The sequence below is a fragment of the Colletotrichum graminicola genome (genome assembly GCF_000149035.1).
Source record: "Colletotrichum graminicola M1.001 genomic scaffold supercont1.40, whole genome shotgun sequence".
NCBI classification, from domain to species: domain Eukaryota; kingdom Fungi; phylum Ascomycota; class Sordariomycetes; order Glomerellales; family Glomerellaceae; genus Colletotrichum; species Colletotrichum graminicola.
Window position 1 is genome coordinate 211,883 of NW_007361044.1, and position 15,703 is coordinate 227,585.

General features: G+C 57.3%; 8 protein-coding genes across 8 annotated transcripts; 2 read left to right on the top strand and 6 right to left on the bottom strand.

Moving 5' to 3' along the window:
- Positions 1–382: 382 nt before the first annotated feature.
- On the bottom strand, positions 383–931 carry GLRG_08692 (uncharacterized protein; the record flags this gene model as incomplete). Its single annotated transcript, XM_008099242.1, has 1 exon — positions 383–931. The coding sequence occupies one exon, from the start codon at positions 929–931 to the stop codon at positions 383–385; it is 549 nt and encodes a 182-aa protein (XP_008097433.1).
- A 741-nt stretch (positions 932–1,672) lies between these two features.
- On the bottom strand, positions 1,673–2,825 carry GLRG_08693 (uncharacterized protein; the record flags this gene model as incomplete). The annotated part of the gene is made up of 2 exons (XM_008099243.1): positions 1,673–2,541; positions 2,606–2,825. 2 exons carry the CDS (start codon positions 2,823–2,825, stop codon positions 1,673–1,675), a joined length of 1,089 nt encoding a protein of 362 aa, XP_008097434.1.
- Positions 2,826–3,856: 1,031 nt separating this feature from the next.
- GLRG_08694 (uncharacterized protein) lies at positions 3,857–5,044 on the bottom strand (the record flags this gene model as incomplete). The annotated part of the gene is made up of 4 exons (XM_008099244.1): positions 3,857–4,071; positions 4,121–4,273; positions 4,327–4,749; positions 4,837–5,044. 4 exons carry the CDS (start codon positions 5,042–5,044, stop codon positions 3,857–3,859), a joined length of 999 nt encoding a protein of 332 aa, XP_008097435.1.
- Positions 5,045–7,228: 2,184 nt separating this feature from the next.
- Positions 7,229–7,698, bottom strand: GLRG_08695 (uncharacterized protein; the record flags this gene model as incomplete). Its single annotated transcript, XM_008099245.1, has 2 exons — positions 7,229–7,325; positions 7,382–7,698. 2 exons carry the CDS (start codon positions 7,696–7,698, stop codon positions 7,229–7,231), a joined length of 414 nt encoding a protein of 137 aa, XP_008097436.1.
- A 305-nt stretch (positions 7,699–8,003) lies between these two features.
- Positions 8,004–9,047, top strand: GLRG_08696 (50S ribosomal protein L3; the record flags this gene model as incomplete). Its single annotated transcript, XM_008099246.1, has 1 exon — positions 8,004–9,047. The coding sequence occupies one exon, from the start codon at positions 8,004–8,006 to the stop codon at positions 9,045–9,047; it is 1,044 nt and encodes a 347-aa protein (XP_008097437.1).
- A 263-nt stretch (positions 9,048–9,310) lies between these two features.
- GLRG_08697 (uncharacterized protein) lies at positions 9,311–10,036 on the bottom strand (the record flags this gene model as incomplete). The annotated part of the gene is made up of 2 exons (XM_008099247.1): positions 9,311–9,795; positions 9,862–10,036. 2 exons carry the CDS (start codon positions 10,034–10,036, stop codon positions 9,311–9,313), a joined length of 660 nt encoding a protein of 219 aa, XP_008097438.1.
- Positions 10,037–10,599: 563 nt separating this feature from the next.
- Positions 10,600–11,389, top strand: GLRG_08698 (uncharacterized protein; the record flags this gene model as incomplete). Its single annotated transcript, XM_008099248.1, has 2 exons — positions 10,600–10,702; positions 10,764–11,389. The coding sequence occupies 2 exons, from the start codon at positions 10,600–10,602 to the stop codon at positions 11,387–11,389; spliced, it is 729 nt and encodes a 242-aa protein (XP_008097439.1).
- Positions 11,390–11,587: 198 nt separating this feature from the next.
- GLRG_08699 (SPX domain-containing protein) lies at positions 11,588–15,168 on the bottom strand (the record flags this gene model as incomplete). The annotated part of the gene is made up of 7 exons (XM_008099249.1): positions 11,588–11,770; positions 11,821–13,613; positions 13,669–14,470; positions 14,538–14,588; positions 14,652–14,774; positions 15,018–15,102; positions 15,131–15,168. The coding sequence occupies 7 exons, from the start codon at positions 15,166–15,168 to the stop codon at positions 11,588–11,590; spliced, it is 3,075 nt and encodes a 1,024-aa protein (XP_008097440.1).
- Between the last annotated feature and the right edge of the window lie 535 nt (positions 15,169–15,703).

Below are 15,703 nucleotides of genomic sequence, written 5' to 3' on the forward strand. Positions count from 1 at the left end.
GCTCAACCCCGCTATTCCATAACGACGCATTCTCTCCGCGAAGTGTTGGACCGGCTAAGACCCAAAGGACGGCATGGCATGGAACGGGACGGCCGTTCAACATGGGGCAAGATGGACAAGGAACATACGGGGCGGGGGGCTTGGGTTGGATCGTACGCAGATGGGACGAAGGAGGCTTAGAGAATGGAGACGCTTCATTTCTCTCGGTTTCCGTTACCATAAATAATACAAAGGAGTATTGCTCGGTCCTACCACCCTCCCAGCCTTGACAATCCTCTGAGGCGTCCACTTTCTCGCATGTCGAAAGAAATTTTTTCGACTTCACCTCGTCCCGGATGAGTCTCGGGTCGCGCGATTCTTTTCAAATTCCTTTGTCAAGTTCTCAACCTCGGTCAGCTCCGTCCTCGGTGCCATTGCCCTCCCCCCTGAGGCCCGCGAGACGGATCTGGTTCCTCTTCCCGAGGATCCTCAGCGTGTTGCGACGCTCAATCTCTGTCATCTCGCCCCAGTTGCTGATCCGTGACATGGTGCCGTCCTGATTAACCACCAGGGGCCCCAAGTGGTCGAGCTTGGTCGAGGCGCCTTCGCCGCCGCTCATGTCGAGGGTGACGATGCCGTTGCCCCCCGCCGAGTTGCCCTCAGACGGGGGCTCGGGAAGCGGCGGCAGGGCAAGGGGCTGCTTCTGCTGAGCAGGCTCGGCAGCGCCCTGCACTTGCGGCTGTTGCTGGCTAGAGTCGGTGTTGCTGATGTCCGCCGCGGGGGCGGGGGATGTCGTGTTTTCAGGGGCCAGTGACGTGCTTTGTGTTTGGTGGTGTTCTCGGTGGCTACCGTCCTCAACCTCTCGGTTCTGGCCGCCTTGCCTTCCTCCTGCAGCACTCCCCGCCGTTGCCGCCAAACCATTTGTGGACCATGATGCTTCTTCTGTCGCCATCTTCCCCATTGTCTTCGACTGGGATGCCGATGATGTGCTCAGTCTTGTTGTCGTCGTCGTGGCGCGGACGGCGGCCAGGGCGGGTGATGGTCCAAATGATTGGCGGGACAGTAGTCGGGAAGGCGCATACAGACGTGGGATGCCCCCAAGCCGTGGTCTCATTTGGGTAGTGATGTCTCGTATTTTGGTGGTTTCTATGAGTAAGATTGAGCGTTGTTTTCAGGCCTTGGAAATCCGAGTTGGGGATTTATTGATGTTCAGAAATCAGAGTGAAGTGGGTACCAACTGGCGTCTGTGAGCTGCCAAATGTGTAAAGTGACTTCTGGTATTTTCCAGACCCCCATGCGTTCTTCCACTTGCCACTATCTTTCCTCAATAACGGACTCGTCCAGTGCCTCAACACAAAAGACCACAGTTTAGTCTCAGGCTCCATTCTCACCCATACTGACACGTTTCATTTGAAATATTATCATTTTCTCTATGCCTAGTGCCTGTTTACTGCACTTGAAAAGCTCTGGTTCGGAAGGTACATCGGGCCGTGAGGTCCTTCCAATGGCGCGAGCCATGCACCTCTCTCTGTCTATGCCGGAAGACAACATCAGAATTCCTCCCATGGGTATCAGGTAGTGACTTGTACCACCTTGTTAAGAAACCACAAATCCGATCATATCCGCACTAACGCCATCTAACACGAGAAGAGAGAAGGAAAAAAAAAAGAGGGAGAGCTGCAGCTAGCCCCATTTAGCGACGACTCTCGCCACTTGTACGACGACGGTCAAGACGTCTGACCACAGCTCCGAGGACGACCTTTAGAATGCTGTCCGCCGTGAGCACGCCCCGGTTACCATGCTCCCAGGTGACAGTGTCAACCATGTCGCGAAGGTCACCGTCAACCCTATTGACGAGATCGTCGTCGAGCTCACGAAGCGCCTCGCGGGCACCAGGCTCATTGCCAACCTGGAAGAACTGCACACCAACTTGGTGCATAGGGGCGTCGAGTTTGTCGAGCTTTTTAGCTGCGGAGATAATGGTAGACTCAACATCGTCTGATGGAGCACCGTCGGTGATGACGATGATATTAATAGGCTTGACGTCCTCGGCATCAACATTTCTCTCGAGGAGCTGCAAGTATGGTCGTAGGATGGCACGAAGACGCTGGCCGGTGGGTGTAGCGCCGCGGGGACGGACAGTGGTGAATATTTCTTGGACCGTCTCGGCACGGCAGATGCCGTAGTAGCCACCAGCAGCCTTGCCTGCTCTCGCGTTGCCGCTGTCCGACGTCTTGTTGTTAAGGAAGTACAAGTCAATACCGTCATCATCATGTGATGTGCAGATAGGGGTGACAGCGCGGAGAACATTTTGAACCTCGGGCCACGAGCGGCCGGCCATTGAACCCGAATCGTCGATAAGAAAGATGGTGTCAAAGGAGGATAGAAAGGCATAGGGGTCCTCCGGCGTCGAGACGCTCATGCCACCAGCGGATATGATGGAGTCAGCGTTGGACAGGGCAGGGGACGAGCTTCTGACGGGGCCACCCAGAGCCGCCAGATAGTTGGCGCCAGATTGAGGGGCAACTGTCGCGGTATAGGCGGGGGGAGGCTGGTCAGGGGCTAGACGACAGTAAGTTACTGGTCAGAGTTGGATGAGTTATTATTGTGTTTGGCGAAGACTTACAGTTGGCTTGAAGAGTCGCCGGAGGGTGGGCGAAGGGATTGTTGCGACGCATCATGCTGGACTGCGCGATGTTTTGGGGCTCCTGCGAAGATGGAGTCGACTTGCGGGATAGCTTATCCTTGAACGAACCGAAGAACGACTTGCACATTTCGGGGCTTTTGCGGTCGCCGAGGATGGACGGTGGGGAGTATGCAGGGGCTAGGTCTTCGAAGTGCGGCATCGTGAAGGGAAGAAGGAGAGGAGGAAGGAAGCTGCTGCTCGCAGTGAATTTGATATAAGAGGTAAAGTGGGACCAGAGACTGTCGGAGAAGACGAAATGTACCTGGCGGTACAATTGCTTTCGGAAAGAAGGTTTGGGGTGGAAATGGTGCTACGCAAACTTGAAAATCTTGTCCAGCCAGTCACTTTTGAATGGTATTGGTCCAAAGAGGTGTCCGGAGTGAGGTAGACTGGAGTTGAATCTTTGCCAAACCCTAGACTTCGTGTTATGATCTGCTTCAACACCCTGGTTCTTTTTTCAGTTGCTTCGGAATGCTTTGTTCTTATAGGGATAGGTTCTCAGACTTATCTGGAAGTTTCAAATCGCCTCTTGTCAGCCCAAGGCGATGATATGTAAAGTCGATCACGAAACTGAGATAGGTATCAGTGGCGTTCTCACCTTGAGTTTGTGGCTGAGTGGAACCTTGTGGCTATGTTGGATTGGGCGGCGTTGTGACTGACTTACCTATCACTGCACAGCATTGGGCTGAGCAAGGCACCCCGGTCTGCCTCATCAGGGTGGTCTGCACGTGGCCTGCCTTGCCGAAAATTGTGTAGCGACTCAAGTCCGGGACCAGTACCGCCCAGCCAGCCTGAGCTTCACTTTAGATGCGAGAAGAGCTGGGGTAACTGGGATCTGTTTTAATGGCAAACCTTATAGACGGGAATGCTCACTTAGACGTCCAATTCGTCCGTCGATACGTCACAGAGGCTTACTTGTCATGTCATCGACGGCATGCACGGCCTGTGGGGGTATCCTACAAGCTAGATAATGACGGTTTTCGGATTGCGATTGATTGATTGATTGATTGTAGTCGATCTCAAACAACTAAGGTCTGTACGTGTTCTCGTTCTGTGCTGCCACTAAACTGCTTGGTGGTGTCCATCACCACCTAGTCCAAAAAATGAATAAAAACGCCGTCCAACCTAGGTCGGCCTTTGAAGGTGCCGACGAGGCGCACTCGGCAAGTATCTCGTTACTTACACAATTCCTTAGTTATCATCCAGTGAACTGACATGCTTCTTCATGAATTCGAAAGCGGAGAAAAAGATGGCGTTCACGGCGCAAGAGCGTCCCATGGATACTCCGAGCCCGCGGTACATGTGTCGTTTAAAGAATTCAATCTTTGGGGGAGGCTCGACCTGTTGCCCCTTGGAGTACAAGAGAGAGTTTCGTTGGTAAATGCTCTTTGCCGAATCGATGGGGTCTGCCAGAGTGAGCGCGTGCCATGGATGGGGCATGATGCGAATCCTTACAGATCATTGCCCAGGATACTATCCCGCAAAGACCCCCAGAGATGACAACGGACAGCTTGTTCGTGGTTGGATGATCGCCGCCAAAAGTGGTGCCGAGCTGCTTCCCGCTTTCATAGACCATGAAGTATATGGCCGTGCCCAGCGTATCTCGCACTAAACCGGTCAGCTAAGGGTTTTGATGGGGTTGTACGCCTGGGCAGACTTACACAAGTGCAAGTTGAAGCCAGTGTAGAGCCCCAAAGCACCCCTGTGGCGAATGATGTTTCGCATGGTTTTGAAAGTGCCCTTGTTCTGGTAGCTGGCGGCGACTTGGTGGCCGTTGGTAGCGCGGCAGTTGGCTTCCTTGAGCTTCTGCTGGTCCGAGAGCAGTACAGACACCTGCGCGCTGAGCTTTGTCAACTCAAACGGGCAGGCGAGAAGCGTGATGCACGAGCCGGCCGTGGCGCCGGCGGCTCCAAAGCAGGCAATCGAGTAAAGGTTGGGATACGTGCCCTTCTCGTTGACGTGCTGCAGCACGTCGAAACCCAGGGCGTTTTTTATCCAGCCGGAATAGCTGTACTTGGCGCGCTGGTAGATCGAAAAGGACATTGTTCGCACAAGGGTGATGCTGGCCATCGGGGCGAGCACGCCTACAGAGGGGCAAAAAGAAGGTTAGCGATGCAGTCAACACTTTGGGTGTGGTGAGGGGTCGTGGATGCCAGAGAGCTGCTCCTTACCCCGAAAGAAGCCTCTCAGCTTCTCAGTGCGGTACGTGTGCCTCACGCAGTCGAGGAAGCCATCGTATCGGTAGGTCTGCATTCGCGTCTTTACGCTATCGAGGGGGAAGGCGACGACGGTGGAAAACATGCTCGATGTGCTTGCGGCGATCTCGGTGCGGTACCGCTTGACCAGCCTCTGCGGGCGCTCTTCCTGAGCTCGAGGCATGATCGCAGTAGTTTGGCGGGCCAGAACATGGTGTCTTGGGTGATATTCGGCTTCTGTCGCTGGCATGCTTCTAGCAATGGCGATGTGGCAGCGCCTTCAGACGGTGATCTCAAGAGGGAGATCAAGGTCTTTCAGCGCGGTCGCGATACGGCCTTTTGCCAGTTGGGGGGGAGGTCCATCCAGACCACCACAGGTGGCGGTTGTTTTGGACGACAAACGGACTGTCCGAGGTTCGCGAGGTTTGAGAGGCGGACGAGGAGACGATAGTGATGACGAGTCGAGTGGTCAGATTGCAGGCACAGAGAGCGGTTTTACAGTAGTCTGGGGAATCGAGAGCTGAACCCCCGGGGAATTGACGCTGTTGTGCCCGCTAACCATCAAGATTTGCGGGTTAAGTTGAAGGAAAGAAGATGGGGATTGTTGGAGGCGTTGGCGTGGACTACTTCTACCGTGAGTGGATTGCGGGGTCGGCAGTGGCAGTGGGAATTACACTACCTCCTAGGCAGGTATCTACAGCTGTGGAATGGCACCTACCGTACTTACTTATTAGGTACATCCGCATCACAGAAACGGCTCAAGGTCAGGTCAGCTACGATTCGATTACAGCATCCAACCCTGGCTTTGGCCTAACCACCCCCTCGTTGCCGGACGATGGACCGGCACTTTAAGGGTTATACCAGGAGGTACATACAACAAGCGTCTGTCCAGACCGCAGGGCCAGTTCTTTGGATGATGGTGCGGAAAGCTGCAGCTGGGAGGCCCCCTTGGGCTCCACTCGATGATCAGTAGGTAGTAGCACGACTCTAGCAGCGGCCATGGACTGATTATGTACATATCCGTACAATATACTCCGTAAAGCAACTTCAGAGAGTCCATTCAGTGAGACGGGAACGGGCCCGGTTGGGATCTCCAGCGATTCTGCGCCTGTCATTCGTCCCTGCGGTAGCGGCCGCTAACACCAAACCGCCCGGAAACCCCTCACTGGGCCGTCGCACCTGCTGGCAATCCACCGTCACAAGCCATAGACGCATCCCAAGTGGATTTCCGCCATCTCGATATCTGTGTTTCTCCCTCGCCCGATTAGATGCATCATGCACTTATCAAACGGAGTCTCAGCCGATGACCTTACGACAACGGGGGGTCAGTTTCACGGAGGTGGAAGCACGGTTGGTTTCCGAAATGCGTATTTTGGGAATGTGAGGGATGAGATCCATTCCGAACCACTATTTTTGTCCACACCGGCCAAGGGGCCCGATGTGGTTCTGCTGGTCGAGACCCTTGGCTCCGAAACGGACACGGGGGTTCGCCTAGACTCTCCTCTGCCCTCAGTCTTCCCTAAATCCTGTCTACAGAATCCAACGGGACCAGCCTGAGTACGTCTACTCCGTAGTTGCGCAAGTAACTAGTGTGCGTTGGCCCTTCCAACCTTTGGGGCACGACTCCCACGCCATGTGTTACAACGTCGTTTTCTCCAGCCACTCCCTGTTGAGTGCTACAGTCTGACTTCCATCGGTGCCTCGAGAGACCGTTCCGCACGAAGAGTCGGACAAAAGCTCAGGAAAGCAACAATCGGCGTCCAAACGGGCGCCAGCAGCGTCTCAGAAACACATTCAACGGGCTCTCGATAGGCCGCTACCGTACACCTCGCAGACACAGACCGCCAGCCTGACCAAAGATGAGCCGTTTTTACACTTGCTGGCCCCACGTATCTGCAGATCGCTCGACTGCTAGCCGTAGCATAGCGATCTTCTCCAGAGAAGCCAATTCCCTCCAGTGAGTTATCCTCGGATGTGAGAGACAATCGGGCACTGCTAGGCCGTCGCGGCTGGGCCCATTGTGTTCCGCTCCATCTGGCCATCTCTCTCCACCCCTGGCGCCATAACAAACCTTGAGGCGTGGTATCTACACTAGGTCGACGACCCCTTCTCAGCGTGCGGAAGGAGACGCCGAGGTCCCAGAGCCGGAGCAAAAGGGGAACAAAATGCATGACGTCGCCACGTCGCTGAGCTCAGGCACAGATGCGAGAACTTTATGCTTGGGTCTCGGGAGAAGCAGCCTCGAAGAACCAAAAACTTACAAACCTGGCCATCACAGTAGTAGCCTTTTAGCACAGAGACCTAGACAAAGCAGAAACCCCAAGTCCAGATTGTGGTTACACAGACCAGGCCGAGGCCTACCGCAACTTCACCTCAGTCGGATACCCATCGTCTTGTTCAACATGGCCACCGTCATGTCATAGTGATTAAACGCCGTGGACGTGATCTGCTTGCCCTCCTCATAGCTGGAACCAACACAATCAGCATTTCATCGAACCTCTCGCACGGAACGATAGCTCACAGTGTATTGCCCTTCATATCCTCAGCCTTGCGGTAGCTGATTTTCCACGGCGCCAGCCTTTGCCGCTCGTGCGCCACGCGGATCAGGTTCTTGAGGATCTTGTGCTCAAGCCCGGCCTCACGCGCCGCCGCCTGTAGGAACCACATAGTCCGCTTGTATTCCTCCTTGTCCCAGGAGGCCTCCTTTTCCCGGAACGCCGCCCGCAGCTGGTCGCGGACAACGTACCTGTATGGCGACGCGAATTGGACTGCTCGAAGGAGCTCGCGATATAGGTGCCTGTATGCGTGAATCTTCTCAACGTGATGTACAGAGGGCATTTTGTCGGTTGATTCCTATGTTTTGTTGAGAGGAGGAAGGGAACTCCTGTTTCAGAAAAACGATTAATTGTAGATCTTGATAGCAAGTCGGCTCAGACTCAAATGAGAAGACCCTGGTTTGAGCTCCTGAGAAGCTCGGCGACCAGATCAATCCCGGCAGGCGCACGGGCCACAGAGAGATTTCCACCCCAGGCACGGCTCGTCCGACCTCATCCCAAAAAATTCCATCCCGAACGAACGCAGTCAGCACGCCGACCGGTCCCCTCAACCTCACCACGCCGCCCCCAAACCCGGCCATTCTCACCATGGCGCCCCGACTGCCCCCGAGCTGCCTCCAGCTCCTCCGATCGTCGACGATAGCCAATGCCTGCGCTGCCAGCAACGCCTCCTCCGTCCTCTCCGGTCCCCGCCTCCACCTCCTCCCTTTCACCGCGAAGCGCGGCGTCAAATACGGCTGGTCCACGCTCCCCAAGCGCAGCAAGCCCGGCCGTTTCAACCAGACGACCTCAGGCCTGCCTGCCCTCACCACCGGTCCCGCCGCCGCCCTCGCACGCCGCGAGAATACGACACCCCTGAGGACCGGCGTGCTCGCCATCAAGAAGGGCATGACGGCCGTCTACTACGGCAAGAAGCGCGTCCCCTGCACCGTCCTCCAGCTCGATCAGGTCCAGGTCGTCGCCAACAAGACGCGGGCGAAGAACGGCTACTGGGCCGTCCAGATCGGTGCGGGATCCAAGGAGCCCCGCAACGTTGAGCGCCCGCTGCTGGGTTACTACGAGGCCAAGGGCATCGCGCCCAAGCGCCACCTCGCCGAGTTCAAGGTCCGCTCCGAGGAGGGACTGCTGCCTGTCGGCTCCCAGCTGTTCCCGGACTGGTTCCAGACGGGCCAGTACGTCGACGTCCGGTCCAACAGCCGCGGTATGGGCTTCGCCGGAGGTATGAAGCGTCACGGCTTTGCGGGTCAGGAGGCGTCCCACGGTAACTCGCTCAACCATCGTACCATCGGTACCACCGGTCCCTCGCAGGGTTCCGGATCCAGAGTCCTCCCCGGCAAGAAGATGCCCGGGCGCATGGGCAACGAGCGCGTCACGGTGCAGAACCTGACGGTGCTCAAGGTGGACAACGAGCTGGGCGTCGTCCTCGTCAAGGGCGCCGTCGGCGGGCCCAAGAACTGCATTGTGCAGCTGCAGGACGCCAAGAAGCGCAAGCCCCCGGCGCTGCCTTACCGGCAGGAGAAGCTGAAGGAGCTCCTGGAGAGCAACAAGGACGCCGATGCGAGACTGCAGGAGGCTAGAGAGAGGCACTTGGAGCTGAAGAAGCAGAGGAGAGAAACGGCGGAGTTTGTATAAATGGTGCCCTGGCACCCCTCCCCTTTTTTTGTTGTTCCCGTCGTTGTTTACGAAAGTCTGTGTACTATACATGTTGTACATTTACCATCACCACCACCCCCGTACGAGAGGCGTGTAGCTAAGGGCCGTCATCTCGCCCAAATCACAAACCCAATGACCACCATGCGTGCCTTGTATGCTGTGTGCCTCGAGGCCACCCGTCCAGCGAACCTCGCCCTCAACGTGATGTATGTCCTCCGTGCCGGCGGGATGGGCCAGGCGCCTTACTTGAGACTCACCTGTCTGAACCCCCTCGTCGCAGGCGCCGCGGGCGGCTCGTCTGCGTCGTCATCCACTTCGTCCGCCACGATGCCGTTGAACGGATCCGAGCCGTCGAGCAGGTCGATCTTGCGCCCGTCGGGCGTCTCCAAGCTCCACTCTGTCGTCTCAAAGAGGCCCTTGTGCGAGGTGCGATAGCTCGCGAAGCGCATCAGCGCCTCGCCGCGCGAGCCCTTGACGCTGAAGGCGATGTTGATGCGCCCGTGCAGCTGGTTCATCTCGCCCGAGATCCAGGGGATCTGGTGCTTGAACTGGACCTCGTCGCCCAGCAGCTCGCGCGCGCGGGGCGAGGTCCGCAGCGCGTACAGCGTCGAGGCGATGACGGGGGACGACGACTTTTGGTAGTTGAAGATTGCGACGCTGCAGGCGGCGATGACGGCGGCGAAGAGCGGAAGCGTGCGGGACCAGCGGAAGGTGATTTGGTTGAGGTCTGAACGCGAGCGCGGTTAGTCAAAGGACCAGGAGACGTGTTGGGGAACGGCGAAAGGCATCGCACCTGGGAGTTCTCGGTCAGCGCGCCGCTCCATCAGCGGCCCCGACCCGGGCTTCGGCGCCGCGGTCGCCCATCTCCGCTGCGTCTGCGCTCTGAGCTGCTGCTGCTGCTGCGTCTGCCGTGCGGCAGCGCTCCGTAGCGAGGAGGTAAGTCTCCTTGAGATGGTTCTTGAAAGCATGCTCAGTATATCGAAGTCGGTCTCGGGCGCTCGTCGTAGGAGTTCGGTCGTATGCACGCGCGTGTGTGTGTGTGTGTGTGTGTGTATGGCGGCGGTGTAAGTCGTGGTATTGCAATGGCTCAGCAAATTCTCGGGATGCTCCGAATCAGATAATGAAGTTCGGTCGGTCTCGGAGGGCGGGCCTAGCTCCTCGCATAAAAAATCCCGGGGGCCCTTGCGGCGTACCTAACTACTATGTATACAGCGCCGGCAGCCCGTAGGGGAGAGGGGGATAAAAAGGCCTTGCTGAGCTTCTGGCCAATCGTTTAGCCTAGTGATCCCGGTCCAGCATGGCCAGCTGATGCCCGCGTCATAAGGCTGAGCTGCCACGCTCCTCTCTCTTCGAGCTTCCACCGAACAATAGGTACCTAGTGACCTACCCTAACCACGTGCGAAATGTGACCTGCTTGGCTCCTCCCAACCTGCGACCCAAGAGGTTCTGCTGTTCGCAAACATAGGTTTCTTCAATCAAACACCGGCGATTTCGAATATCGTACCGCGACGTCAAGAACCCCGGCGCCCAGATGGCAACACCCAGGGGCACAGCGGCCCGCCTGCGGCGCACATTCCACTATCCCACGGACGACGACTCCGCAGACTCCCAAGCCGATGTCATGGACGAAGAAGGTAGAGCCACCCGTTTGTTGCCGTATACGCGTCCCTTTCTAGCTGCTGACGCCTGTGCCAGAACAAGAAGTCCTCATCCAGCGCCTCGCAGACGAAAACGCCGCCCGGAACGCTCAGTTCAACACCTTCCTCATCGCCCTCCCCCTTCTGACGACGATCCCCTACCTTATCTCGCTCTTCCGCCTTTCCGCGCCTTTGACTTCCCTGCTGTCAATCACGTCTCTCCTCTCGACCGCCTTCCTCCTGCACACACAGCCCCCGGACGTCACTGGCATCGCCCTCCTCGACGCCTGGTCCCACCCCAAGACGCCGCGCGGCAGCCCCTCCTCCTCTCTCGCCTCTTCGACCTCGTCCATCTCGGGCGCGTCGTCGTCGTCATCGTCATCGTATCAGCCAGTTCGTACCCCAGGCCGGACGAGGCGCAGGAGGAGCTCCTTCTCGCTTGTCAAGGACCAGAAGTCACCGCTGGAGACGTATCTACCCTACCTCAACCTGGGGCTCTGCGCCGTGCTCGTGCTGACGGGCTTCGTGACGAGGTCGGGCGAGAGACATGCGCTCGGCCAGGTCGGTCTGGGAAACTTGCCGGCCATCGTGTACGTCGTGACCCTTATCGCCAAGGTCGTCATGGGCAGTGTGGATCCGGAGAAGGAGTTGGCCGCGCTCAAGTACGACTTGAAGGGCGTGTGAGGCTTACCGAGCCGGTTCTTTTGGTCGGTGTATCAAGGGGACGGAAAAGGGTTGCTTTCACGACTTTATGCCAGAATGACGACATTATTGATTGATTGCTGTGCAAACATTGGGTGGGTTAGTTATTTCGGGGCACGACTTGCAATTCACGAGAGTGCCCAAGTTTATCTACAATTGCCCGTATGGAATTATTACTCTCTACACGTCTATAGATTCGTTGAACCGCAAAACACCATGGCTTCTGAGGACGCCGTCCACCCCCTTGGGCAGCCGCGGGAATGGGTCTGTCAGAGAATGTGTCGTTGAAGGCTCCAGCGACTTGTCTGTGACGAGCGCGAGGCCGTGTGACTTGATCGCGTCCACCAAAGCGGGAACCATGTCCTGTCATGATTAGTAAACACGGATGGGCGCATTGGGCGGGGGGGACTTACGAGTAGACGCGAGCAGCAGATGAGGCCCATGAAGTTGTTGCCCTGCGCGATCCTGACCGCCTCCTTGATCGAAGCAGACCGGCGACCGTGGCTCTGGATCACGTCCGGCGGCGCCATGACATCCTCCCGGCCGAGGTCGTTGCAGAGGAAAACGGGGAAGTTGGGCTGTTTCCAGTTGAGCGCCGTGCACATGCTCGGGTTGTACGAGCTGAAGACCACAGAGCGGACCGACTCGAGAGACTGGGCTCTCTGGGCGCGGGCGTGGTCGAAGACGATGGTGAGAAGGGAGTCGACAAAGGTGTTGAGGTCCAACGACGGGCCGAGACCAATGGCCCGCTCCTCCTCCAGCGACGGGTAGAGGATCTGGATGTTAACATGCATGCCGTGCGGCAGTAGGGCCAGCGCCTCGTTGAGGGGGATACCTGCTGTGGCCAAAACCCGATGGACGTCGGCAATTTCGTCCAAAGGTCTTGAGCGTAATGAAGACAGCTCCGTGCGGCTGGGACTCTTTGACGTGATGGTGTTGAACTGCTCCATTGTCAACCTCGAGACGGGCAGGTCGATGCCTCCGCACGGTATCGTCCACCTCGGCCACAGCACGGGCACGCCATCGCTGGTGTGCTGCACAAAGAGGCGGACAAAGTCGCCAGACAGACTGGAACCCGTCACAAACGTACTGGGGCTCCGGTCGAACTGGCTGGTGGCCTTCCAATACGTCTCAAAGTCCGTGATCTCGAGTGGCTTGCCGTTGAACGGCTTAATGACCTGGGTGTGGAAGCTAATCTGGCCGATGGCACGCAACCTCGGGTCGAAAAGAGGGAGGCAGCACTTGCCGGAGCTGCTGAGAAGCGCCTTGAACGTGTTGGGCAGGGCCACCGTCTTGGCGATGATCTTTGCGCCGTAGGTGGGGAAGACATCGAAATCCAGGGTGAAGGATTCCAAATTGTCGATTTGAAAGGAAACAATGCGGGTGTCTTCTTGGAAAGGTAACATGATGTTCTTCGGGATGAGATCAGACACCTTGGATGAGATGGTGAGACGGGCGGCCGGGTACTTTCCATCGTGGAAGAACACCAGGGGCTGGTCTCCGTCCTCCTCGAAGCTGATCTGGATGACGGTCTTGGTGTCAAGGAAGTTGTGCCCATAACGACGCAGCGGTATTATGGGCGGCGGCAACTCAAGTTCCGGGATGGCGTCCGGGTCGAGGGCCATCGGGTCGGGTCCGGCGCTGGCCATCATCGGCCCCAGGCCTGGCTGCATGATCATGGGGCTTGCTCTGGCCCGCGTGTTGAAAGGAGCCAGCAGCTGCATGCACTGCAGGTGGCCTTCCCACGCCGCGTAGTACATTGCCGGGAGGTCTTTTTCGTCAACAATATTCGGGTCTGCTCCGACGTCCAGCAGGGTTTGAAGGCAGGGGACGTTGCCCTCGCTTGCCGCGTGGACCAGAGGCGTCCAGCCATACAGCTTGTCGACCTGGTCTAGATCTGCGCCGAAGCTCTTGAGCAATAGCAGGAGCTCGGGCATATGTACCGAGCGGGCAACGAGATGTTGTGGGTAGAGGCCCTCGGCATCGGGAACGATATGTGCTCCATGCTGTAGTAGCATCTCCACGATTGCCAGCGACCCGTGCTCGCATGCAAGATTCAGCGGCACGTGGTCCGCGTCGGACACAGGGTCGATGCGAGCGGGCTTGGCCAGCAGACGCTCGACACACTGCAGATGGCCGTGGATGATGGAGTGCACCAGTGGTGTGAAGTTGTCGTGGTCGATCAGATCTACCGTTTGAGGGTTTGCTAACCGCACGATTAGCAAATCCGTCCGAGAATACGGTTGGCATCACCATCTTACCGGTGGTGAGGGCATCGAGCATATCCAGGCGACCATGCATGCTGACGTAATGTAAGGGGACTCTGCCGTACACGTCGGTGCGGTCGACGGCCACGCCCTTTGCCAGGCCATACTCGAGCACGAACATGTTTCCGTAGATGGCGGCCTGGTGCAGGCAGTTCCGCTCGTTGATGTCGTCCTCCGACTGGATGTCCACGAGCCCGGTGTCGAGGAGAACCTGCAAGGTCTCCTTGGGCGCTTCGTGAATCGCTGCGAGAAACGTTCGGGTCATCCTCTCCATCAGCGAAATGTCGGAACTCGAGGACGAACTAGCGGCGGTCCGCATCCGAACTAGCAAATCCCTCAGTGCCTCGAGGTTCCCTGAGATGACGGTGTCGAGCAGAAGGGTATCCGCGTCGCCCTCGTCGGTCCCGAGCAGATGCTGGCTGCTCACGATGTGGTCGCTTCGGGGCTCGAAGCTGACATTATCTCCCTCGGCCCAGGCCCCTAGTTCTTGGAGGCTGGTTGTCGCCTGGTCGGAGAGCTCGCTGATGACAGTGGCATTGAAGAAGGGCTGGACCTCGACGGCTCTTGAGAGGTAGAGTTCCTTGGTTTTCGACTTTGATGTCTTGTCCCACTTTTTGAGGATTTTGGAAAAGGCGGTCCCGTTGATCTCAACAAACTGCTGCAGCTTGTTCAGGTCGCCCGCGAACTGTTGGAAGCCCTCCTCGAGGGTCGTGAACTTGGCTGACCGTCTCGAAACGCCATTGCGAGACTGCAGGACCTTCTTCTTGTCAAGAAGAGTCTTCAAACGGACCTTGAGCTGTAGATGGGGACCATGCTTAGTTACGGGGCGAGCCGATGCGTAGCCACAACGGACGAATACATACCTCGGCCTCCTTTTGCAGGTAAAAGGCGTTGACTTTTTCGAGCTCCCTTTCCTGTTCGAGAGTCAGTAAGTATGGTGGGAAGTTCATCGCCCTGACCCATGGTGGGATGCTTACAAGTTGGAAGAAGAATGTGGCCTTGTTGGCCTGGAGAGCAGCCTGGGAATCTATAGATATTGCGGATCGCAGGGGGTCAATTTGTGCGCTCAGCGTGGGAGTGGCCGACAGTTTCTTTATCAGCTAGCAGGCGGGTGTCAGTGGTCAACGCCGCCCATGTGTGGTTCCTGTCATGGGGGCCTCCTCCACCCCCCTTGCCCCCTGATGGGACGGCGTCGGGTACTGAGGTGGCTAAACTCTTGGAGAGTCGTTTTCTTTTTTGTCGTTTCCGAAGCCGAGCTTGTGCCCAATGCGGAAGAGAAGCGAGAGGACAGGGAAGGGTGGAGGGCATGGGACCGAGAGACACGAACTGGGCAGTCAACATACCTTCTTCAGAGCCTTGTAGTTGACGAAACTCGCGGCATACTCGGGGACCTCGAGCTGGCGCTTCTGGATCTGTTTGCCGAACTTCCTGTTGAACCATTAGCGCACGTTTGCACTCATAAGGGGCCACTGTGGTGGCCCAGAAGACTGACATGGCGGGCGGACGCCCGTGGAATCACGGCGTGCAAGTGTTACAGAACACTCGCTAGAGGCAGCGATACCCGAGTTTTGGTGCCGGCGAGTTGTCCTGGTGAGAGGGAGTCTGCAGACGGAAGTGAGAGCTGAATGACGGCGCAGAGGGTTTGCTGAGTTGCGTATGCGGTGGCGGCGGCAGGCGAGCAAAGTGGGCAACTCGCACAAGGATGGACTGAGTGACGTCGACTGGCAGCAACGAAGCCTCGAGATGACTGCGTAATGATGAAGAGAGTCGCACGTTGGGTGGGGGGGGCTGCGTTGTGTGAGCTGCTTAGGCAGTGGTCAGTCCTTGAGGAGTCGAGGCGTCCGGTGAACCTTTCTTAGAAATGGTCCGAAACACGAGACCTGCAGTGAAGACAGAATCAGCGAGGGTGAAACGCGAGTACAGGGACCAACTCGAGGAAAGGGTCGAAGCTGTTGATCGAGTCGGCAAACGGGAGTCCCGAGAAGAGACAGAAATACGGACAAGCCACGGGATATGCCCACCTTGCAGC